Source organism: Bos mutus, chromosome 7, assembly GCF_027580195.1.
Source record: "Bos mutus isolate GX-2022 chromosome 7, NWIPB_WYAK_1.1, whole genome shotgun sequence".
Lineage (NCBI taxonomy): Eukaryota > Metazoa > Chordata > Mammalia > Artiodactyla > Bovidae > Bos > Bos mutus.
In genome coordinates, this window is record NC_091623.1 from 46,033,893 (window position 1) to 46,058,212 (window position 24,320).

Below are 24,320 nucleotides of genomic sequence, written 5' to 3' on the forward strand. Positions count from 1 at the left end.
CCAATGCCAGCCCGCGGCACCCGGACGTCTGGGGGCTCCGGATAGATTATGGAGTTCTGAAATATTGTAACCCCTTGAAGAGCCACTGGGATCAACTCGCCTCCTTGCTCCCCCCCACCCCCTCGACACACACACCCTCTTAATAATTTCTTATCGAACACATGTTGGACCAATCCTGGGGCCCTTTGCCAGAGATAGGAAGGCGCCTCTTGCGTATCTCCAGCCTCGGAATGCTCACTCTCTGGCTCCAGGCTCCCTCAAATGGGGTCTGGGGCCAGGATAGGGTCGGGGGAGGTTAGAAGCCGCGGGGTTGGCGCGATCCGGCCAGTGGAGGGACAGGGGCGGGGCCGGGGAGGGAAGGGGCGGGGCCGGCCGGAAAACCAACCCGGCCCTCCTGGAACGCGGTTCAGCTAGGGTGTGGGGTCCGGCCGGAGGCTTGAAGCCTGGAAGGGCGGGGCCTCGCGCTTAAGTGAAACTCTTCCTCCTGCTCCGGAGCAGGATAAGGGGTCGGAGGCTGGACGGTTGTCTAGGGGTAAGTACTGGGGCCCCTGAGGATCTAGTGGAACTCTGATGGAGGGGCGGAGTCAGGGCTCTAGGGAAACCTGGACTGGTCCCTGGGGTCGCGGTATCCCGCTGCGTGTACCCTGAAGTGTGGTGGTGGTTTAGTCGCTAAGTCGTGACCAACTCTTGCGATCCCATGGGGGCGGATCCCATGGGGGGAGATCCTGGAGCCCCGGGTCTCAATAACCCTGTTGCCCTCACCCATCGGTAATAGTAGTCGCCTGCTTCCCACGGCCGAATCAGTCCTGGCCTCGAAGGAAGCCTCATTCACGCCTGGGCAATGGCGGGACACCGAGGCCCCTGATCCTGTAAGTGTCCCGTTGCAGCCGTGGTGCACAAAGTGAAGCCACCCTGGACCCCCACCTCCCGCCTTCCTCTTAGGACAGAGTGGGAACCGAACGAAGAGTGGAGTGCGCTTTGTACACGCTGGCCATTACTATTACTGTTATCGTTATTGTTGAGATTGTTAGCACGCTGATTGGGAGGGTCTGTGCAGAAACAGCAACAGCCTTGCCAGGCGCTGCACCTGGTTCCCGCGTGGGACCCCAGCTCACAGTTGCCTTTGGGATTCATTCAGGTCCTGGTCATTCAGGCCTAATTCATTCAGGTCAGCCAGTGCCTGGCTATATAGCTTGCTTCTGATTGCTCCTGCTCTCTGAATGCACCTCAGTGTCCCCTCTGTGGGGCAGCAAAATGACCTAGCTTCCACGAGGATGCCTGAGCGGTTAGCCTGCAAAAGCTTTTATGGTGGGGGCGCTTCTGGCCACTGAAAGACCTCAAGCAACTGACTTGTATGTCTCTGAGCCTTGGCTTCCCTGTATGTCAAGTGGGGCTCATGATGTGGAACTGTGGTGAAGGTGAAATAAGAGCAGCAGCCAAACTGTGGGGCCACAGAAAGCTAGCCATCCCCATGAATATATTAGTAACTATAATTATTACATTGCATCATTAGCCATCTTTATGGCTTCTCCACCAACTTTCCCTCTGGGCCCGATTTTTTTTTTTATGGCCACTTTTCAGATGGAGAAACTGAGGACCTGTTCCCCTTCCCCCCGACCCTCTACCCCGGCCTCTCCTGCCCCTTCTCCCTGCTGCTGCTAAGTCACTTCAGTCGTGTCCGACTCTGTGCAACCCCATAGATGGCAGCCCACCAGGCTCCCCCATCCCTGGGTTTCTCCAGGCAAGAACACTGGAGTGGGTTGCCATTTCCTTCTCCAATGCATGAAAGTGAAAAGTGAAAGTGAAGTCGCTCAGTCGTGTCCGACTCCCAGCGACCCCATGGACTGCAGCCTACCAGGCTCCTCCGTCCATGGGATTTTCCAGGCAAGAGTACTGGAGTGGGGTGCCATCGCCTTCTCCACTCCCTCTCCCTACCCCTACCCTTATCCCCTATCCCTTGGGCCAGGGCCTCCTTGTCCAAATCTGGAATTCAGGACCCAGGGGAAGTTTGCTGGATTTGGAACTCGCCCTGGGGCCACATGGGCTTCCCCTGGTGGCTCAGATGGTGAAGAATCTGCCTGCCATGTAGGAGACTTTGTTTTGATCCCTGGGTCAGGAAGATCCCCTAGAGAAGGGAATGGCTACCCACTCCAGTATTCTTGCCTGGAGAATCCCATGGACAGAGGAGCCTGGTGGGCTACAGTCCATGGGTCTCAAAGAGTCTGACACTGAGCGACTAGCCACACACTTCCAACTGGGGCCGCAGCTTTCTCCCACAGCCCTGTCTGTTCCCAAGGTGGCCGCCAGCATTGGTGGTATAATGGTGAGTATAGCTGCCTTCCCAGGTGGCCACCATGCCAGACAGGTCTGAAGAGTCCAGAGGAAGAGGTGTGGCCCCTGCGTCAGGCTACTGGGCCCCCACCTCTTAGCTGCGTGTGTGAACAGCTCATGTTTGCACAGCCCAGCCCAGACACCCTCCCTTCACCTCTCCCTCAGCCCAGAGTGTGAAGATTGATCCCTAACAACAGAGTGTGAAGATTGATCCTCTGGGTGTAGGGGAGGGGCCACACACCTCTGAGGAGGGGCCTTGGAGCTTCTCTCCTCCAAGCCAGACCGTGGGGAATCCAGACAAGCCGGCTTGGCCCAGGGACCCTAGGGCTGGGCTGGGTTAGCCCAAGGGGAGGAGATAAGGTGTCACTGAGTCTTCTTTTCCTGCCAATGGCCTCTGAGGCTCAGAGTGGGACAATAGTTTGCCCTCCAGCCCCCATGACCCCAGGAGGATGCACTGTGGTCCCTCCACCTGATGGGAATCTGGTTCAGCTTGATTGACCCCCATGATAGGGAAACTCACTACCAACATCACAAACTAAAGGAGATCCCACCAGGTGGTGGTTAAAGGCAGGGAATGGGCTACCACTTAACCTCCCTTGAATGAGTTCCTTGACCTCTCTGTGTTTCAGTTCTCCTAGGAAACGAAATGACGCTAACGTAGCCCTACCCCAGCGCAGGTGCGCAATGCAGGTGGAAAGGCTGCCTGCAAGACCTGCATGTTAACTCTATCTTTGATTATGTTCTCATTCATGACATTTATTGATCGTTGCATGCGAGAAATTAACAAGGCCCGGAAAAGGGCCCTGACCTAGTTTGAGAGTCCTTCAGAAGGTTCCCAGGGGTTCAGTTTCCATATCAGCCCTGGATCATGGGAAGAGTTGAAGCCTTGATCTGTGATGCATGGCCTGCCTCCCCCAGCCTCAGTTTTCCCATTGAAGAAATGAGCCCAGAGATGCCCTTTGTGGCTTATCCGGGGGCAGGGCTGGCATTTAATCAGGGGCCTATGTCCAGCCTCAGAATCCTTCCTGGGCTCATCCCAGATACCCCGGGCAGTTTCTGCAGCAGGTGAGGGCTGGCTCATTCAATGAGTCATCCATTAGGAGCCCTGGGACCTGGAAACAGGACTCAAGGGTCTAAAGGGCATGTGTTGCCCCCTCCCACCCTTTCTTCCACACCCAGGGGTTCACCAGAGTGAATGTTGGGCGTATATTTGCATAAAACCCACTCATACAGCTGGTAAGCAATGTCAGCTCATAATGAGCCATTCTTAGAAATTATCTTTACTGGGCTTTCGCTCCTTTTTATTCCTGTTTACAAAAGCAACCCATGGTTCTTGTAAAAAGGGACCAGCCTATCATTGCTGGAAGGCCAAACTGGTATGAACCAGTGAGGGGTCACCCACAGTCCAGGTGGTCAGTGTTCAAATTCCAGCAGCCTGGCCTCTGGTAAGTGGATGCCCTCTCTGTGCTCACCTGATCCCCACCCCAGGAACTGGGACCTCCCTGGGAGGCTCACTGAGAGCTACAGAGGCCCATCCACAGGCCAGCGATTCGCACCCTTTCCTGCAAGCGCCCCCGACTCCCATCCTTGGGATTTCCTGGAAAATTGTCTTAATCGCTACTTCTGTCCCCTATTAGCCCATCGCCTCCCTGACAACGGTAACAGTGGTTTGTCTCCCTCGACTTGGCTGGGTGCCTAGAACCTAGAGTAGGGCCTGGTATACATACACTGGGTGTTCACCTCAGAGCTGACCAGATGTGACTAGTGTGCAAGTCATATCAATAGCTGGTGCTGCTCTAATATTGTTACTGTTGGCACTATGTTGGCACTTCATAACTGTGTGTGTGACTTGGAGGAAAAGTCACCGCTTGGTCCTCTAGCCTCTCCCAGGGCTCAGAGGGCTATATATACAAATCGGGTTCTCCTGTCACCCCAGAATGTTTCAGGTCCCCATCCCCATACAGATGCCAGCTGAGGGTTGTTGGGGAGAGGAGGAACAAGGAAAGCCCCAGTGGCTGATATTTAGCACGGGCTGAGGGTAACCATGAGTGGTCAGCTGACACCAGGCGGCTTTAGAGAGGGGATGCTGAGGCCTGGAGTGGGAAGGGACAGCTGTTTGCCCAGTCTGCAGATGGCCAGTAGCAGCTGGGTCAGGCTTTCCTACTCCCAGGGGCCACCATGGCAGCTTCCGAAGCATCAGCTTTCTTGGTCCTCACACCTGCTGGGTGCGAGGGGACTGAGCCCTCATGTTCCTGACTTAAAAACGGAGCCCAGGGCCTGGGCTGTTTGGGAGCACCCGGGACCGGAGGGTAGGAAGTGGGGCAGGTGGCTGTGTGTCTGACAGGTCTGGAGAAGGACCCGGGATTCACCCTCTTCAAACCTCAGTACTCTCATCTGCAAGTTGGGAGTCTCGTGTGGGAAATCACCTTGACATGACCTCCAAGTTGGCGCCAGGCACGCCTTCACCATCTGTGAACTAGTGCCGGGTGGGGCTGCGGGGCTGGCCCAGACCCCCAAGGATGCTAACCTGGATGGTGTGGCATTCTCACTTCCCCACGTGTCCCAGGGCTTCGCTGGTGGCTCAGACAGTAAAGGATCTGCCTGCAGTGTAGGATACCTGGTTTCAATCCCTGGGTTGGGAAGATCCCCCGGAGCAGGGCATGGCTACCCACTCCAGTATTCTTACCTGGAGAATCTTCATGGACAGAGGAGCCTGGCAGGCCACAGTCCATGGGGTGGCAAAGAGTCGGACACGACTGAGTGACTAAGCACGTGTGTCTCAGCCTCTCTGTCTTCCTGGCCTCCCAAGGGACAGTGACAAGAACAGGTGAGGAGAATAGAGGTGCCTGGACCCACACATGCCCGGACCTTGCCACACCTTGGCTGCCGCTTGGGGGTGTAGACAGAGGATGGGGGCTACAGCACTGTTACCAGTGAGAGGGTAACAGGCAGGAAGGCCAGCAGTGTCCAAACGGAGGAGATAGGCTGCAAATGTCAGACATTTTTCTCTATCTTAAGCGACAGAAGGAAACAAACTAGCGATATTTTTTCCTTCTCTGCTGCGGCTGCCGCTGGTAAGTCGCCTCAGTCACGTCCGACTCTGTGCGACCCCATAGACGGCAGCCCACTAGGCTCCTCTATCCCTGGGATTCTCCCGGCAAGAACACTGGAGTGGGTTGCCATTTCCTTCTCCAATGCATGAAAGTGAAAAGCGAAAGTGAAGTCACTCAGTCGTGCCCGACTCTTAGTGACCCCATGGACTGGAGCCTACCAGGCTCCTCCATCCATGGGATTTTCCAGGCAAGAGTACTGGAGTGGGGTGCCATTGCCTTCTCCATACAAATTTAAAAGGAGGTTTCTCTTAAAATACTGTGTTGCCATAATGACACCTGGTTTCACCTGAAGTTAACAAGTTTTCAAACCTTGAGTTAACCGATGTATTTTTCTTATGAAAATGTTTGTCTTAAGCTATGTTAATGTCATTCACCCCAGACTCTGCCTTCAATTCGGTTTGCCTAATGGCTCAGAACCTACTTGACAAACCAGTGTGTTAGACATTGTCCCCTAATCTATGTAAAGGAAACTATTTGTATGGTAATCTGCCCTTCTACAAGATTCAAGTCAATCCTTTTACAGCCCAGGATGACTCATCTGGTGCCAAGATTATTCCAAAATACATCTTATGGATGAGGGGCCTGGTGCCATTCTGAATTTTAAGACATTTCTTTCTTTAATTAACAGACTGCTAGTGACTATATAACATCCAGCTGAAGACTAGCAGGGGGATCCTCTTTCTGCCCCCTTCTGATGCCTATGTCAGAAGCTTTCTCTATCTCCTTTATACTTTAATAAAACTTTATTACACAGAAGCTCTGAGCGATCAAGCCTTGTTTCTGGCCCCGGATTAAATTCTTCTCCTCCGGAGGCCAAGAATCCAGGCATCTTTTCATGGTTCAACAACAACCTTTCACCAGTGGGGGTTCCTAATTAATTCTGCTGAGTGATTGGCCTCTTTTGCACATCTAGTGTCTCATGAATTTTCAATAAGTTATTAACAAGAAGTACTGTGTATGTATATATGCAATGAATCAATACTGTTCAGTGAGCATGTCTCTTGGTGCCTCGGGGCTGTTTAGTGGCTGGTCCATATCATATTCATTATGATAACATGCATATTCATTAGGGCTTCCCTGGTGGCTCAGTTGGTAAAGAACCCACTGGCAATGCAAGAGACCCAGGTTTGATCCCTGGGTAGAAAAGATCCCCTGGAGAAGGAAATGGCAGCCCACTCCAGTATTCTTGCCTGGAGAATCCCATGGACAGAGGGGCCTGATGGGCTGCAGTCCTTGGGGTCGCAAACAGTCGAATACAATTATGATAATATGCATATTCATTAATGCATAACAAATGCACCTTGCAACTCTTAATTGTTGCCTTATAACTATTTCATGTCTTATAAATACTGAGTGTCTCCTGTATAGTTAGTGGTCATTCATATTTAACACTTCCTGCTCATTAAATACACCGTGAATCTATTTCAGTGCCAGGAATATTTGGCCCTTTCACATGTTAAGAAGGAGTCAGGGATATTCAGTGCTTCTTGGTCCTGCCCCCTTGGCTCCACGGTTGGGCTTGCTGATTTACCAGGACTGAATCACTGCATCCTCTAGGGTCCTGAGTAGGGAACGGTGACAGTCGTTGTCTGCCATGGGGTTAGGCTGAAACGACACGCAAGGAAATAGCCGATACGGGAATTATCATTAGTATTTTTGCCCATACAACAAACAGCAGCAAGTGTCACCTGGGGACTGAGCTGTGAGTGCCTAGACGCTGGGCCCCATTTCTGGGACTCCATGTTGGCTGGGGAAATAAACAGGAAAGAAGCGAGTAGATTTGTCCAGTGGTGGAGCCAAGGTGGGGTGGTTTAGTTGGGAGGCCAGGGCCTCTCTAAGGAGATAATGTTGGACGGAGGCCTGAAGATCAAGGAGAACCAGGGGGAAGAGCAGGAGGGAAGGGCATCTGAAGTGGAAGGTGCAAAGGCTCTGTGGCAGGGTCAAGCCTGGGTTTTGAGTGCGTGTGTGTTTAGTCGCTCGGTTGTGTCCCACTCTTGGTGACCCCATGGACTCTGGGGCCCACCAGGCTCCTCTGTCCATGGAATTCTCTAGGCAAGAATACTGGAGTGGGTTGCCATTTCCTTCTCCAGGGGATCTTCCCGACTCAGGGATCGAACCTCGGTCTCCTGCACAGCAGGCAGATTCTTTACAGTCTGAGCCACCAGAGGTTGTGTGTAGCTGGAGTGGAGGAGAAGGGGCAGAGGTCATGGGCGGGGGGAGAAGGGGGTTGAGAGCACCCAAGAGAGGGGAGCATTATCGATTCAGTGGACGTGAATTTGAGCAAACTCCGGGAGATGGTGCAGGACAGGGAACCCTGGTGTGCTGCAGTCCGTGGGGTCACCAAGGTCTAGACACGGCTGAGCGACTGAACAGCAAGAGGCAGAGGCCATGGGTCTCAGTCAGGGGGAACAAGAGGCTTTGCCGTGTGCAGTGGAATAAGCAGGCTCTGGGTGATGGTGAACTTGCAGTGGTGCATGGAAGGCAAACAGCCCCCGGCAGGATTGGCTGGTATTGCAGTGTGGGGTTGGGTGATGGGCCTTGAGAGTCAGCCTGGACATCACTGCTATCACTCTCTACATAGTGGCACTATGAGCTAGAGGGAGGAGGCCCTGCCAAGTGCAAGCAATAGACTGATGTGTTCATCCATCAGATACCCGGGGGGTCTTCCTGGTGTACCTGGCATCGTGTGCCAAAGGCTCTTGCCCAGACCCTGTACCTGGGTCACTTGCTGTCCCATAACATCCCCTTGTGAAAGGCTCAGAGACCTCCCACATTTTCTTCTGCCTGGTCCATTCTTCTCTTTCCCCCACATCCAGGTTTCAATTTGTTTTCTTTTTTTTGGCTACGCTGCGCTGCATACAGGATCTTAATTCCCTGACCAGGGACTGAACCCATGCCCCCTGCAGTGGAAGCACAGCCTCTGAACCACTCCACCTCCGGGGAAGACTCAGGTTCTAAATTTTGATTACTCCCTTCATCCTGTTTGCTGAACTCACCCACATCCCTGAACCCTGCCAGCCAGCCCCTATCCAGATCCCCAAATTCTTGCTGCCCTGACCTCTAACTGGGGCCCTGATTGCACTTCCCCGCTCAGCAGCCACAGGGAACATCTTCAAAGCATAACTCAGTCTCTGTCCCTCCCCTGCTCACACACCCTCCATGGCTCCTCACCGGCAACACAAGAGCTGTTTCCAGGCCCCATTTCCTGCTCCTCCCCCTGCCATCCTTGGCAACCCTGCCTTCATCTTCCCCCTCCTCCTCCTCCTCCTCCGCTTCAGCCACACCACTTCCTGCCTCTCCCTTCAAAAACCTGAAGTTGTGCCTACCTCAGGGCCTTGGTACTTGCTGCGCCCTCTGCCTAGAATGTCCTCCTCCCAGGGCTCTGCCCACGTGATTTCCCTTCATCCTTAAGGGAATCCGCAGGCTGGTCCGGTCCCTTCCCTGCCACGGATCCCTTTGTCTTTGACAGCATTTAACACGGTTGCAACTAAAAGAACCACCTCGTGTGCTGATATCATAAGAGAGGGGCTGACTTGGGCGTGGCTGTGTCCCCAGCATCTTGCACATAGTAGGTGCAGAGTAAATACTCTGTGGCCCACAAGTCAGTGCAACAAGTGAAACAACAGGATTACTGCCTATTCCTAGGTTCACTCACCAGTCCCCCCCACCTGCTCCCTCCTTCCCCCCAGCATGCCCCACCTGCTCACCAGGTTCTCAGTCCTACATCAGATGTTTAGCACATGGGTTCCTTGTGACAGATTCTGGAGGGACGTCCAGGTGGGAACTACAGGGTTCCCACCCATCTGGATTCTGTGTTCCAATCCTGCCTTATGCTAAGCCTCATTATCCCCATCTGTAAGTAGGGGTTCTGGGGGCATTAAAGGATCCAGGACCATGAGCCAAGGTTACTGAGGTTGTCCCCGCATAGTCAGTGTATGCCAAGCCCTCTGCTACTTAATATAGAAAGTGACCCATTGTGTGTTTATAGGGCAAGGCATGTTCTCAGTACTTCCCTCTGCTAGCAAGGAAATAGATGCCCCAGAGGAAGTGCCTCACCAAGTTCAACTCTGAGCAAAGAGGGACCCTTCAACAAGGAATCGGGCCTCTCTGCTCACATACCTTTCATGGCTCTCTATTACCCCCAGGAAAGAACCCCACTACTCAGTTTGGCATTCAAGGTCTTTATGGGGTCTGGCCCCAGCTCTTAGCCTCAGAAATCAACCCCTCTCCAAATTCTGCTTTTCAACCAAATAAACCACATGATTTTTCTTTCTCTTCCTTGCTTTTGCAAGGAAGTCTGCAATAGTCTGTTTTCTTTCTCTTCCTTGCTTTTGCATTCACCCTCCTATCTGAACGCCCTTGGTGAACTCATATGCGTCCTTCAAAACCTCAGCCTCAATACCCCAATCCATTCTTCTGGCCCAGACCTGAAACCACAGGTGTCTGGATTTGTCTCCCCAAGTCTGAGAGCTTCTGGAGGGCCAGGCCCAGGGCTGAGGCTTCTCAGTTCCTCCAGAATCTGTTTGTTGAATGAATGAATGTTTCATATGTGTGCTTTGGGGTAAGAGACTACAACACCCTTCTTAGGACTGAAGAACTTGGAGACAAAGTGGGTTTCTGCGGCAATGCAAGTCACCTGCTGGGCCACCTTAGGATGACTCTCTGAGCTTCACTTCCCCAGCTATGGAGTGAGGGTGGGGATTCTCCCAGAGTTATTCAGACCCCCAGACTTCAAAGTGAGCAGCTATTTCGGTTTCCACAAGTCCGGTCCTTCCCAGTCTGGAGAGGGTAGACAGCAGAATTTTGGGGTGGGGTGAAGGGTCAGAGAATTGAAAGCAGGCCTGAGAGGAACTTCTCACCAAGAAGGACTTCTCACCCAGCCCCCCAACAAAGGTCCCAGAATTGCTGCATAGCTGCTTGGAGGAAGTAATACCAAGGGATTCCCCAACTGGGCCCCTAAGACCCAGTCTTTCCCACAGTAGGTGTGAGGTCATTACCTCTTTAAGAAAGTAAAGCCTATAAGGGGAGATTGGGGACCACGTGGGGTACCATCCACTGAGATACCCAGCAAGGTATTCTGGATCAGTGAATCCCCAGTACTCTCAGCCTGACTGAAAGGGAGCCCCAGGGGTTCTTTTTTATGCCAATCTGGATGTGGGATGTTGTGAGTTCGGAAATATTTCCTGCTTGAAGTTTCAAGGGGCCATGAGTCAGCACTGAGGGTGACCTTGGTGGATGAAAAAGGGAAGGAGAACTGGGGTGCATTAATAGAGGTCTAGTGTAGGGAGAAGGGGAAATGAACTTCCATCCCCTCCCCTGCTCCCAACCTGAACTCTCAGATCCCAGTCAGGAGACTCACAGAGACTGGGAGATGGAGTCTCTGTAAGCTCCCTCCATTTTAAGAAGAGATCTGGCAAGAAAAAGTTGGGAATGCAGGTAGCCAACAAAGAGTGAATGTTTCATATGCAAAGAGTTCTTACAAGTAAAGAGGAAAGAAAGTGCAAGGAAAAGAACAAGCATTAATGGAATTAATTAGAACCAAATGACCACCCTCAAGAGGTTCTCTTTTGCCCGGACACTGATCCCTGTAATATGAGCCACTTAGTCATTTTATCCCTTCTCATTCCTTCCCCCTTCCCAATGCCCAGGTTTGGCTGAATTGTTTTTCTTGTTTAGTGGCTAAGTTGTGTCTGACTCTTTTCTGACCCCATAGACAGTAGCCTGTCAGGCTCCTCTGTCCGTGCAATTTCCCAGGCAAGAATACTGGAGTGGGTTGCCATTTTCTTCTCCAGGGGATCTTCCTGACCCAAGGATTGAACCCCTTTCTCCTGCATTAGCAGGTGGATTCTTTATCACTGAGCCACCAGGGAAGCCTGCTGAGTTGTAGGTATTCCTATTTCACTGAATTATTTTTCTTTGCTATGGGAACTAAACACATTCCCAGCTAAGGGATCTTTGGCCATTTAGGTTTGATTTTCTATTTAAATAGAAAAAAACACTAATAAATCTCAAATACTCCATCCAGGGAATTTATCTAAACCTATATCAAGGTTCTGTGTCCAGCCCTCATTCCCCTCTTTGAATCCATCCTCCTTTTCAATTCTCTATTCCGTTTCTTATTTATTTAAATAAGACCAGGATTTCTCAATCCTGACAACACTGACGTTTGGAACTGGATCATTCTCTGTTGTGGGGGCTGTCCTGTGACCTGTAGGATGTTCATTTAAGCAGCATCTCTGGCGTCCGCCCACTCCATGCCATTAGCAGCCCCATATCTCTACCCTCCCCCAATCATGACAACCAGAAATGTCCCCAGACATTGCCCAGTAAATATCCCCTGGGAGCAGAATAATCCCTGGTTGAAAACTGATTTAGACTGTAAATGAATTCACCCTCTGAATGAAGGTGTCTGAGTTAGAAGTTGGGGTCCCATGTGTCTTCCAGCATCTGTGCCTCTCTGGCCACCAGTGTCACCAAAGAACATTGTGACATCTCTCGTCTGATTTTTGGTGACTTGGGCTTTCTATTGCAGCTCCTGAGTTTTTTGCCCCCATCCTTGGAGCTCAGGAATCTGCCAGGTTTGCCTGAAACACTCCTTTCTTGTGGTCCACTCTGAACTCAGGCTCCTCTTCAGCTCAGGAAAATGTCCTTGGATTTGTTCATTCTTGCATCACATTTGTCATTTCCAAGATTGTGATATGTCCTTTTAGGACTCACAGACCTGCCCTCCAGATGATGAAACCACCCCTTCTCAGGCCGGCAGCCAAGCCGGGGACACACAGCAATAAGACAGGCTCTGTGCCACGAGCAGATAGGGTCCCTAGCTACTCAGACTCCACTGACTCATCCCCACCTCCAGGCCTTTGCACTTGCTGTTGCCTTCCCTGGTATCCTCCTGCCCTCCTCCCACATCCACCGACCTCAGCCATGCTGGCTCCTCTGTGCCATTCACATCCCACTTAAATGTCATCTCAAAGTCCACACTCCACACACACCAGACCCCATTTCCTCCCAAGTCATTTCACTGACGTTTTTATTTAGTGTTTATTCCCCCCTGGAGAGTGTGGGTCCCAGAGTGGCAGAGATGTTGAGGTAACCCATGCCTGTTCATCACTGGGTCCTCAGCTCCCAGGAGGTGCCTGGCACATAGGACAAGCACTAAATATTGGCTTGAATGAATGTATAAAGTCATTCTGAGAGTCTATATATACGTTGGTATGTTTGGCCACACTGTGGGGTTTCCAGGATCTTAGTTCTCCAACTGGGATTGTGCTCTTTGCAGTGGGAGCAAGTAGTCCCAACCAGTGGACCACCAGGGAAGTCCCAAGAGTCAATATTTTTTCAGAATCTTTGGCATTTGAGCATTCATTCATTCATTCAATACTCATTTACCGAACACCCACTATGCACGAAGCACAGTTCTGGGGGCTGGGGATAGAATGGTGAACAAGACCTTTCATGGAGCTCGTGTTCTGGTGGAGAAGATGGATGAAAAGCAGTACCTTTTTAAAGTTTTATCATGTATTTTAGGAGATGAAAGGGGCTTCCCTGGTAGCTCACCTGGTAAAGGATCGGCCTGCAATGCAGGAGACCCTGGTTCGATTCCTGAGTCAGGAAGAACTGCTGGAGAAAGGGTAGGTTGCCCACTCCAGTATTCTTGGGCTTCCCTGGTTGCTCAGGTGGTAAAGAATCTGCCTGCAATACCAGAGACCTGGATTTGATCCCTGGGTTGGGAAGATCCCCTAGACAAGGGAATGGCTACCCACTCCAGTATTCTGGCCTGGAGAATTCCACGGACTACATAGTCCATGGGGTCGCAAAGAGTGGGACACGACTGAGCAACTTTCACTTCACTTCAGAAGATGGAAAGCGCTGTGGAAGACAGAAAAAGTGGGCTGAGGTGGAGGATCAGGGGCTGCCAGTGAGACGATGTGTCCTGAGGAGGTGTTCCTGAGACGGGGACATTTGAGCAAAGACAGGAAGGGGGTGAGACAGGGAATGTGTGGAAATCTGGGGAATCAGGCAGAGGAGACAGCCTGCGCAGAGGTCCTAAGGCAGGACCATTTCTGAGGTCCTCAGCATGTTTGAGGTTAAAATCCCAATCACATTCTTACATAGGGTTAATTCCCATTTAATGCTGAAGCTCAGAGAGGTCAAGCTTCTTTCCCAAAGTCACACAGTAGAACTTGTAGAGTGGAGTCTGAGCCCTTTCTTGGGGACATACCTGGCCAGACAGTCCTTGGCTAGGCAGTGTGCAGAGATAATGATGGGCACATTGGGGAAACGACCTCATGGATCAGGGAAGGAAGCCCTGTCCCCAGCACCAGCACGCTTTTGTGGCTCTAGATAAGATGGGAAACTCTTGCTCTTAGGGAAGAGCTGGTTGAAGTTGCTTAGAGCTGGAGGGGCCTAGGAGGATCTGCTGACTGCCCTACGGTGTTTCAGGTGCCAAAGGGGAGAACGAGGGGACCCCAGACCAGCACGGACTTCCTGAAGCAATCTGAGGTAAATGCTGAGGTTCACATAGTCATTCAACAAACACTGGTCGAATGCCCACTAGGTGCCAGGTGCCAGGAGCTCTCCTCACACCCGCACAACCCAGTGACTTGGGGGTTGCTCACGTGTCTCCTTTATAGCTGAGGATACTAAGGCCCCAGGTATGAAGGGCACACAGCCAGGGAGTGACGGAATTGGGATTGAAACCCAGGAATGTGGCTCCAGGGGGCAGTTTAAGCCAGTAAGCGTTTAATGGATCGGTAGGTCCTGCCTTGGGTCTAATTTAGCATTTTCATGCTGTTCATCTTCACATTTAGGGCCGGAACACAGCACAGATACCACCTTTTCAGACAAAAGGACATCAAGGGAGTCCAGGGAAGCCTGGGAAAGGATCTGAACAGGAGACCAAGGGCTCTGCATAGATATGGGAAAGGAACTCTTCTAGGAGGAGGGGTTTTGATGGATGAACAAGAGTTTGCCAGAAAGAAACTAAGTGAACTTACTTTTATTCATAAATTATTCATTCAGACACTCCTTGCTTCCCCTGTGTGTCTGCCTCATGCTGGGCAATGCCAGGACCCTCAAGGAGCCCTCAGGCTTAAGAAATCAAAGTCAGATACAGACACCCTCATGGAACCATGACTGAGCCAGAGAGGGCCATGGGACTAGAGGTGGTGAATAGGGAACCAGGACTCTTCCTGAGGGGTCAAAGAGGGCTTCCAGGAGAATGGATCATTTGAGCCCAGAGAATGGATCATTTGAGATGGGCTTTAGAAGAGAAACAGGAGTTTGCCAAAGAAGATAGCATTGTTTGAGACATGCTGAGCCTGAGAGGTCTGTGAAGAGCCAGGGCCCATGTTCATTCAGCTCAGTGTGTGTTAGTCCCTCAGTCACGTCTAACTCTTTGTGACCCCATGAACTAGAGCCCACCAGGCTCCGCTGATTATGAGATTCTCCAGGCAAGAATGCTGGCGTGGATTGCCACTCCCTTCTCCAGGAGATCTCCCTGACCCAGGGGTTGAACCTGAGTTTCCTGCTTTGGAAGAAATTCCTTATCGACTGAGCCATCAGGAAAGTCCATGCTCAGCTCACAGGACCATTAAAAATAGTCATGGGACTTCCCTGGTGGGCCAGGAGTTAAGACTCTGTGCTTCCACCACAGTGGGGAGCAGGTTCAACCCCTGGTGGGGGAACTAAGATCCCACATACAGTGCCCTGCTACCAGAATGTAGAATGAGTGATGGTTATATCAGAAGCTCAGAGCTTCCTGGAGGGGCAAGTGAAAAGGGAAGCAGAAAGGATCCCAGCAGCTCTCAGCTACTAAAAGGGGAGTTCTCTGTCTCTTTCTCTGGGAGGCTCCTGAGCCATCTCTGAGGCTGGAACATAAAGAGGTCCAGGTTGGATGTCGAGGATTCTGGGCACACTGAATCTAGGAGGCTCCCGTTGGCATCTCCGTGCCTGTTTTCTCTGTAAATATTGATCCCCAGTAGGCCCTGGGCAACAGTCAGAGCCAAATGGGGTACTGGAGGGGGTGGGGGGCAGGGGAATCTCGGGGTAGGTTTCAGCATTTTACCGACTTGAGCAACTGTAAGGCTGCAACCAGGCGCTGGCGTCCACAGGTAGCTCGGGAAAAGCGCTTGGCCCCTCTGGCACCTTCAGCGACTGTTATTGTCTGCAGGAGCTCCCCAGGGGTCTCCTCGGACCACTCCGGAACTCCGGTGGACCACAATGAGGTGTTCCCGTCCCCTGCGGAAAGAGGCGGGCCTGGCTCTGCTTCTAGCCACCTTCACCCTCCTTCTCTTAAGTCTGCACTGGTCACCACCCACCTGCCCCCACCTGAAGGAGCCGCCGCGCGCCCCCAAGGCTCCTGACTGGCCCTCACCGCACTTCCGCGCCCCGCCCGCCTCTTGCCGGCCCAACACCTCCTTGATGTCCCTGCCGGACTTCGCAGGGCAGCCGCCGCACATCCGCGACTTCCTGCTGTACAAACACTGCCGCGACTTCGCGTTGCTCCAGGAAGTGCCACCCGACAAGTGTGCGGACCCTGTCTTCCTGCTGTTAGTGATCAAGTCCTCGCCCAGCAATTACGAGCGCCGGGAGCTGGTCCGGCGCACGTGGGGCCGTGAGCGCCAGATTCTTGGTGTCCAGCTGCGCCGCCTCTTCCTGGTGGGCACCGACTCCAACCCGCTGGAGGCGCGAAAGGTCAACCGGCTGCTGGCCATGGAGGCGCGGACACACGAGGACATTCTGCAGTGGGATTTCTATGACACATTCTTCAACCTCACGCTCAAGCAGGTTGCCTGGGGGTGGTGGTGGGGGGAGGGGCGGGGGGGGCGGGGTGTCACCTACTTGGGGCCACCTGTCCTTCCTGCCCGAAGTTGCTACCATCTCCTCTGAGGGGTACTAGAGACCAGAATCCCCCTCACCCCCAGCCCCTCTACTGTCCTTATAGTGATCTGAAGTCTTCTTTATCCAGGAAAGGCAGGGAGAAAGGACAGTGTGGTATGAGCTTGCAAGCCTGGCTTTCCAAGCCTTGATGACCTGGGTTCAAACGTCTTATTTGCTGTTTGCCCTAGATGATCATTCACTTCTCTGTGCCTCAGTTTCCTCATCAAGGAAATGGGATATTAATTGGACTCATTCACCTCTGAGGGCTACAGTGAGGATTATATGAGGTTTTATTTATTTATTTATTTGGTGGTACAGCATGCAGGATCTTGATTTCCTCCATCTGGGATCAAACCTGCGCCTTCTGCAGTGGAAGCTCAGAGTCTTAACCACTGGACCGCCAGGGAAGTCCCTCAGATGATATTATATTTATAAAGTTCCTAGGCCAGTGCCAGGTAGGGTTTCCCAGGGGGAGCTAGTGGTAAAGAACTCACCTGCCAATGCAGGAAATGCAAGAGACCTGGCTTTGATCCCTGGCTCAGGAAGATCCCTTGGAGGAGGGCATGGCAACCCACTCCAGCATTCTTTCCAGAGAAATCCCATGGACTGAGGAGCCTGGTGGGCTGTAGTCCATCGGGTCGCAAAGAGTCGGACATGACTGAGCGACTTCCCACAGTGGGGAACACCAGACAGAGCACACTTTGTTTCTTTGTTCTGGTCTGAATCCCTCTGAGGCTCAGGTCTGTGCAGTAGATATTCAACACAGACCTTTCTGATGAAGAGAAACCATGAGAAGTCGAGGTCATCTTGTTCATGCTCAGAGGAGGAATTGAAGGCTCCAAGGACCCAACCAGCTTGGGGGGTAGGAGGGGTGGAGCAAGCTGAGTAGAGATCCAGGTTGAAAGAGACCCAGTGCAGATTCCTGCTCATAGTAAGTACAGAAAGGTCTGGGTTCAAGACCTTGAACAATACACCATCTCTGTTGTGTGACCTTACTCAAGGCACTTTCTCTGGAGAGCCTCTATTTTCTCATCTGTAAATGGGGTTGAAGACCACACCTGCTTCCTAAAATTGTATTAAGGATTCAAGGTAGGGCAGACACTGAGCAAGTACTGGCATGCAGCAATAGTTGTTACGAAGGTTACTAAAGCCAAGGTGGGCAGAGGACCCAGAACCTCTTAATGCAAAACATAACAGCCTGTGATGAACGTCAACTTGACAAACATGAATCCAGAGTCTACGAAGTGTTGACCCCCTCCTGGGTGCTGATGGCATATAGGAGAGACACAGCTCCCACCCAGGGGCAGTCCAGAGTCTGGTGGGGGAAGTACTGAAGCGTTAGTTGCTCAGTCATGTCTGACTCTTTGCAACTCCGTGAACTGAAGCCTGACAGGCTCCTCTGTCCATGGGATTCTCCAGGCAAGGATACTGAGGTAGGTAGTCATTAACTTCTGCAGGGTATCTTCCAGACCCAGGGATTGAATCTGGGTCTTCTGCATTGCAGGCAGATTCTTTACCATCTGAACCATGGTAGGGGAAGTAGATGTTATATAAGAATCATACAAGTAATTCTGTGATGGCAGTGCTTGGCAAGGCAGAGTGAGAAAGAATAGCAATAAATGTAAATAAGACAATTTTCAAGCACTTCTTGGTACATTCAGTTCAGTTCAGTTCAGTCGCTCAGTCGTGTCCGACTCTTTGCAAACCCATGAACGCCAGGCCTCCCTGTCCATCAGCAACCCCCGGAGTTCACCCAGACTCACGTCCATCGAATCAGTGATGCCATCTAGCCATCTCATCCTCTGTCGTCCCCTTCTCCTCCTGCCCCTAATCCTTCCCAGCATCAGAGTCTTTTCCAATGAGTCAACTCTTCGCATGAGGTGGCCAAAGTACTGGAGTTTCAGCTTTAGCATCGTTCCTTCCAAAGAACACCCAGGGCTGATCTCCTTCAGAATGGACTGGTTGGATCTCCATGCAGTCCAAGGGACTCTCAAGAGTCTTCTCCAACACCACACTTCAAAAGCATCAATTCTTCGGTGCTCAGCCTTCTTCACAGTCCAACTCTCACATCCATACATGACCACAGGAAAAACCATAGCCTTGACTAGACGAACCTTTGTTAGCAAAGTAATATCTCTGCTTTTTAATATGCTATCTAGGTTGGTCATTACTTTTCTTCCAAGGAGTGAGTGTCTTTTAATTTCATGGCTGCAGTCACCATCTGCAGTGATTTTGGAGCCCCAAAAAATAAAGTCTGACACTGTTTCCACTGTTTCCCCATCTATTTCCCATGAAGTGATGGGACATTACAAAGCATCATCTCTGAAGATCCCCAACACTCCAGGAGGTAGGTCTTATGACAAGTCCTGTCTGGGAAGTTGAAAACTGAGGCACCGAGAGGGGGCTGTTGGTTGCAAAGACCATCCCACAGAGTGAATTATTGAACCCAGGTTAGCCTGACTGGGGGCTACTGGGGTGGCCGATAGGGACCCAAAGCCGATAGCCCAGGCATCAAGCCCTCATGCCCTGTCTACCACCCCCCCACCCCACCCCCGATCCTTGCAGGTGCTCTTCCTACAGTGGCAGAAGACACGGTGCACCAATGCCAGCTTTTTGCTCAACGGGGATGACGACGTCTTTGCCCACACAGACAACATGGTCGCCTACCTACAGAGCCACAACCCTGACCACCACCTCTTTGTGGGCCACCTGATCCACGATGTGGGCCCCATCCGGATTCCATGGAGCAAGTACTACGTGCCAAAGGTGATCATGGAGGAGGAACACTACCCGCCCTACTGCGGGGGTGGTGGCTTCCTACTGTCCCGCTTCACGGCCACCGCCCTGCGCCACGCCTCCGCACCCTGGACCTCTTCCCCATCGATGATGTCTTCCTGGGCATGTGCCTGAAGCAGGAGGGCCTGGAGCCTGCCTCACACAGTGGTATTCGCACAGCTGGTGTTCAGTCCCCTTCCAGCCGCCTGTCCTCCTTTGACCCCTGCTTCTACCGAGAGCTGTTGCTGGTGCACCGCTTCTTACCCTATGAGATGCTGCTCATGTGGGATGCATTGAGCCAGCCCAATGTCACCTGTGGCAGGCGGGGACAGGTCTACTGAGGTGGTGTCAATGCCCCCAGCCTTGAGGCTACTATCTCCATCCCTATGGAAAAGGCAGCATCTTCCATCCAGGAAGCTGAGACCTTTGTCCTCCTAAGTAGGCGGAGCTAGGAGGGTACTAGGGAGGGCTTGATGAGTGAATCATCTGGCCAGTGAACTCCTACACATCCTTCAAAACCTACCTGGTACTACCTAGACCATGTTCCATCTTCCTCCCTAGATTCTCAGCTGGAGGGACCGTCTCTTTCCATGGCTGTTAAGGGCAGAAGCACTTCTGCTCAGGTCCCAGCTACTGCTGCTACATCCATTCCTTTTCAATGTCCCACCTCCTAGCCCTAACTTTCATCACGGGCTGAACCCTAAGCAGTGGCCAGCCGCTTCTCGGTCATGAACCTGCTGTGGTAGGTGAGTTCTGGCCATGGTTCAAGGCCAATTGAGAACTTCTGGGTCCACACATAGCTGAAGGGAGAGGGATTTTTCAGCTAGGGAGAGAGGGTTACTGTTCTCCATGCCTCTCCAGATCTTGGACCCCTCAGATGGTGGGAGGGGCCAGAAAGGCTGTGAACGTGACTGCCTCCTCCCTGTTTATGGCGTCAATCGCTCTAATAGTGGGAATATTGAGCAGCGGAGGGAGGCGGCTATCTGTCTCAGGCTATGGGAGCTCAGAGTTTCTGGTGTCCCTGGCAGGGCCCAGCACCCACATCTGTGCTCCCCAAGGTTTCAGGGAAGAGTAATGAAGCCAGAGGGGTTCTCACTGGGTCCAAGTCCTGCATACACACTCTTTTGTGCCCAGAGAAGGGGGATATCCGGGTATTTGGGACGCCTAAGTTCCCAGTCTGGCCCCCACCCCAGTGTGTCTCTCCCACTGAGGAGATCCAAGTGAACTGGTGACCCCCCACCCTGCTACCCTCAAACAGGTGTCTGAAACGGGCTTCACAGGAATTGGGACGGTGGCAAGGGGGGTCTCACTGCAGAGAGCAGACCTCAGGGAATAAAATGTTTCACAAAAGAATTTGAGGTCTTTTGTTTTCACAGTGATTTACAAGTTTTAAATCAGATCAGTCTACATTCATCCTTAAAATCTTATTTCCAGAAGAAAATATACCCCAGTAAAAATAGGGCATGGATGAAGAAGAAGTTATAGACCTTCTGTCAGGCAGATCTCACGTTATCCCCCCACCTGCTCACACACCCTCCATGGCTCCCTATTGCCTTCAGCTCATATTGTTGCAGGAAGAGGGACACCTTCCAGGGTCTGAGAGTGAGCTCTTGTCTAACATTTGGAAGGGAACTGTCTGAGGAGACACGTGTGCTGACAAAGCAAGAGACTTTGTTGGGAAATGGCACCTGGGTGGAGAGCAGCAGGGTAAGGGAATGCTGGAGAACTGCTGTGCCATGTGGCTCACAGTCTCAGGTTTTATGGCGATGGGGTTAGTTCCCCATGAGTTGAGGTTGCCTTTGACTAATCATTCTGACTCAGAATCCTTCCTGGTGGTGCCCACATTGCTCAGCCAGGATGGATGCCAGCGAGGATTCTGGGAGGTGGTTGGACACGTGATGTCTTCTTTTGACCTTTTCCAAATTCTTCTGGTTGATGGTGGCTTATTAGTTCTGCATTCCTTACAAGGACCTTACAAGGACCTCCTGTCATAAAATAACTCACGCAAATGGCTGCTATGGTGCCTGGCCAGGGTGGGCAGTTTCAGTCAGCATGCTTTCTCCTAACAATATTACCTCCCCAGACTGATTCTCACTGCCAGTTTAGTGGCAGGCTCAGGAAAGAGGGACACAATGTAGAGAGTGCTCCTAGCTGCATGGGACACTGGACCCACCCGCTGCTGGCCAGGCTCCTTGTGAATCCTCCCACCCGCCCTCCCTCTCTTCACTGGGTTCACCTCCTCCCACTGGGACTACAGTTCTGTCCCCTTCCTCTGTCCCCTTCCTTGTGTCTCTGCTTTTTTTTTTTTTTTTTTTCCAATTTCATTTTATTTATTTTTGGCTGCACTGGGTCTTTGTTACTGCACAAGGGCTTTCTCTAATGGTGGCGAGCAGGGGCTCCTCTTCATTGTGGAGCCCAGGCTTTAGGCGCACGGGCTTCACTATTGTCCTGCATGGGCTCAGTAGTGACGGCATGCATGCTCAACAGTTGGCGCACACAGGCTCAGTTGCTCCATGGCACGTGAGATCTTCCTGGACCAGGGATCAAACCCATGTCCACTGCATTGGCAGGCAGGTTCATAACCACTGGATCACCAGGGAAGTTCCCCTTCTGTCATACTGTATGCTACACACCTTGCCCTGTACTCCTCCTCCAGCCCCTGGGAAAGGTCAGTGGGCACTGAGCCACCTTATAGTGAGAAAACAAACCTGTGAACAGTGAAATAGGAAGTTACCAGAAGTGGTAAGAACTTTGAAGAGAATTAAAGTGAGGTGAAGGAAATCAGTCCTGAATATTCACTGGAAGGACTGATGCTGAAGCTGAAATTCCAAAGGTTTAGCCACCTGATGCAAAGACTCAGTCATTGGAAAAGACCCTGATGCTGGGAAAGATTGAAGGCAGATTAAAGACATCACACATGACAGAGAATAAGATGGTTGGATGGCATCACCAACTCGATGGACATGAGTTTGAGTGAGCTCCAGGAGTTGGTGATGGATAGGGAAGCCTGGTGTGCTGCAGTCCATAAGGTCACAGAGTCGGACACGACTGAGTGACTGAACTGAACTGAACTCCCAAAAATAGTTGGAATAATCCTCCCACTGATTAGCATATGAAATTACCCAGCCTACAAAAACCAACCACGCCAAATTCCGGGGCTGCACTCACCCTTTGCAATGGCCCACACTCTGTCTGGAGTGTGCTTCTCTCTGTATATGATTAAATCCACTTCTTAAAATCTCTTTGTCTCTCACTGAACTCTTTCTGTGATGAGATATCAAGAGCCTGAGCTTCATTAGGTTCTGAAACCAGGTATCGTGGGTTTTGGCTGGGTTTAAATCCCAGTCACGTGGGTCCAAGTCCCAAGCAGGGTTTTGGCTGGGTTTGAGTCCCAGCAGACAGAATGATCTCTGTTTGTTTCCAAGGCAAACCATTCAATATCACAGTAATCCAAGTCTATGCCCCAACCAGTAATGCTGAAGAAGCTGAAGTTGAATGGTTTTATGAAGACCTACAAGACCTTCTAGAATTAACATCCAAAAAAGATGTCCTTTTCATTATAGGGGACTGGAATGCAAAAGTAGGAAGTCAAGAAACACCTGGAGTAACAGGCAAATTTGGCCTGGGAGTACGGAATGAAGCAGGGCAAAGGCTAACAGAGTTCTGCCAAGAGAATGCACTGGTCATAGCAAACACCCTCTTCCAACAACACAAGAGAAGACTCTACACATGGACATCACCAGATAGTCAACACCGAAATCAGATTGATTATATTCTTTGCAGCCAAAGATGGAGAAGCTCTATAGAGTCAGCAAAAAAAAAGACCAGGAGCTGACTGTGGCTCATATCATGAACTCCTTATTGGCAAATTCAGACTTAAATTGAAGAAAGTAGGGAAAACCACTAGACCATTCAGGTATGACCTAAATCAAATCCCTTATGATTATACAGTGGAAGTGAGAAATAGATTTAAGGGATTAGATCTGATAGACAGAGTGCCTGATGAATTATGGACGGAGGTTCATGACATTGTACAGGAGACAGGGAGCAAGACCATCCCCATGGAAAAGAAATGCAAAAAAAGCAAAATGGCTGCCTGGGGAGGCCTTACAAATAGCTGTGAAAAGAAGAGAAGCGAAAAGCAAAGGAGAAAAGGAAAGATATAAGCATCTGGATGCAGAGTTCCAAAGAATAGCAAGAAGAGATAAGAAAGCCTTCTTCAGTGATCAATGCAAAGAAATAGAGGAAAACAACAGAATGGGAAAGACTAGAGATCTCTTCAAGAAAATTAGAGATACCAAGGGAACATTTTATGCAAAGATGGGCTCAATAAAGGACAGAAATGGTATGGACTTAACAGAAGCAGAAGATATTTAAGAAGAGGTGGCAAGAATACACAGAACTGTACAGAAAAAACCTTCATGACCCAGATAATCACAATGGTGTGATTACTCACCTAGAGCTAGACATCCTGAAATGTGAAGTCAAGTGGGCCTTAGGAAGCATCACTACGAACAAAGCTAGTGGAGGTGATAGAATTCCAGTTGAGCTCTTTCAAATCCTAAAGATGACGCTGTTAAAGTGCTGCACTCACTATGCCAGCAAATTTGGAAAACTCAGATGTGGCCACAGGACTGGAAAAGGTCAGTTTTCATTCCAATCCCAAAGAAAGGCAATGCCAAAGAATGCTCAAACTACTGCACAATTGCACTCATCTCACACGCTAGTAAAGTAATGCTCAAAATTCTCCAAGCCAGGCTTCAGCAATATGTGAACCATGAACTTCCTGATGTTCAAGCTGGTTTTAGAAAAGGAAGAGGAACCAGAGATCAAATTGCCAACATCCACTGGATCATCGAAAAAGCAAGAGAGTTCCAGAAAAACATCTACTTCTGCTTTATTGACTATGCCAAAGCCTTTGACTGTGTGCATCACAATCAACTGTGGAAAATTCTGAAAGAGATGAGAATATCAGACCACCTGACCTGCCTCTTGAGAAATCTGTATGCAGGTCAGGAAGCAACAGTTAGAACTGGACATGGAACAACAGACTGGTTCCAAATAGGAAAAGGAGTTCGTCAAGGCTGTATATTGTCACCCTGCTTATTTAACTTATATGCAGAGTACATCATGAGAAACGCTAGGCTGGAAGAAGCACAAGCTAGAATCAAGATTGCCGGGGAGAAATATCAACAACCTCAGATATGCAGATGACAC

The 24,320-nt window shown here is 51.0% G+C and overlaps 1 protein-coding gene across 1 annotated transcript; it reads left to right on the forward strand.

Moving 5' to 3' along the window:
• Positions 1–482: 482 nt before the first annotated feature.
• Positions 483–23,873, forward strand: B3GNT3 (UDP-GlcNAc:betaGal beta-1,3-N-acetylglucosaminyltransferase 3). Its single transcript, XM_070373293.1, is given in 6 exon segments — positions 483–532; positions 12,975–13,078; positions 13,890–13,949; positions 15,619–16,235; positions 18,894–19,185; positions 19,188–23,873. Coding segments are annotated over 3 exon segments (1,116 nt in total). The 5' UTR covers positions 483–532; positions 12,975–13,078; positions 13,890–13,949; positions 15,619–15,668; the 3' UTR covers positions 19,445–23,873.
• Positions 23,874–24,320: the final 447 nt, after the last annotated feature.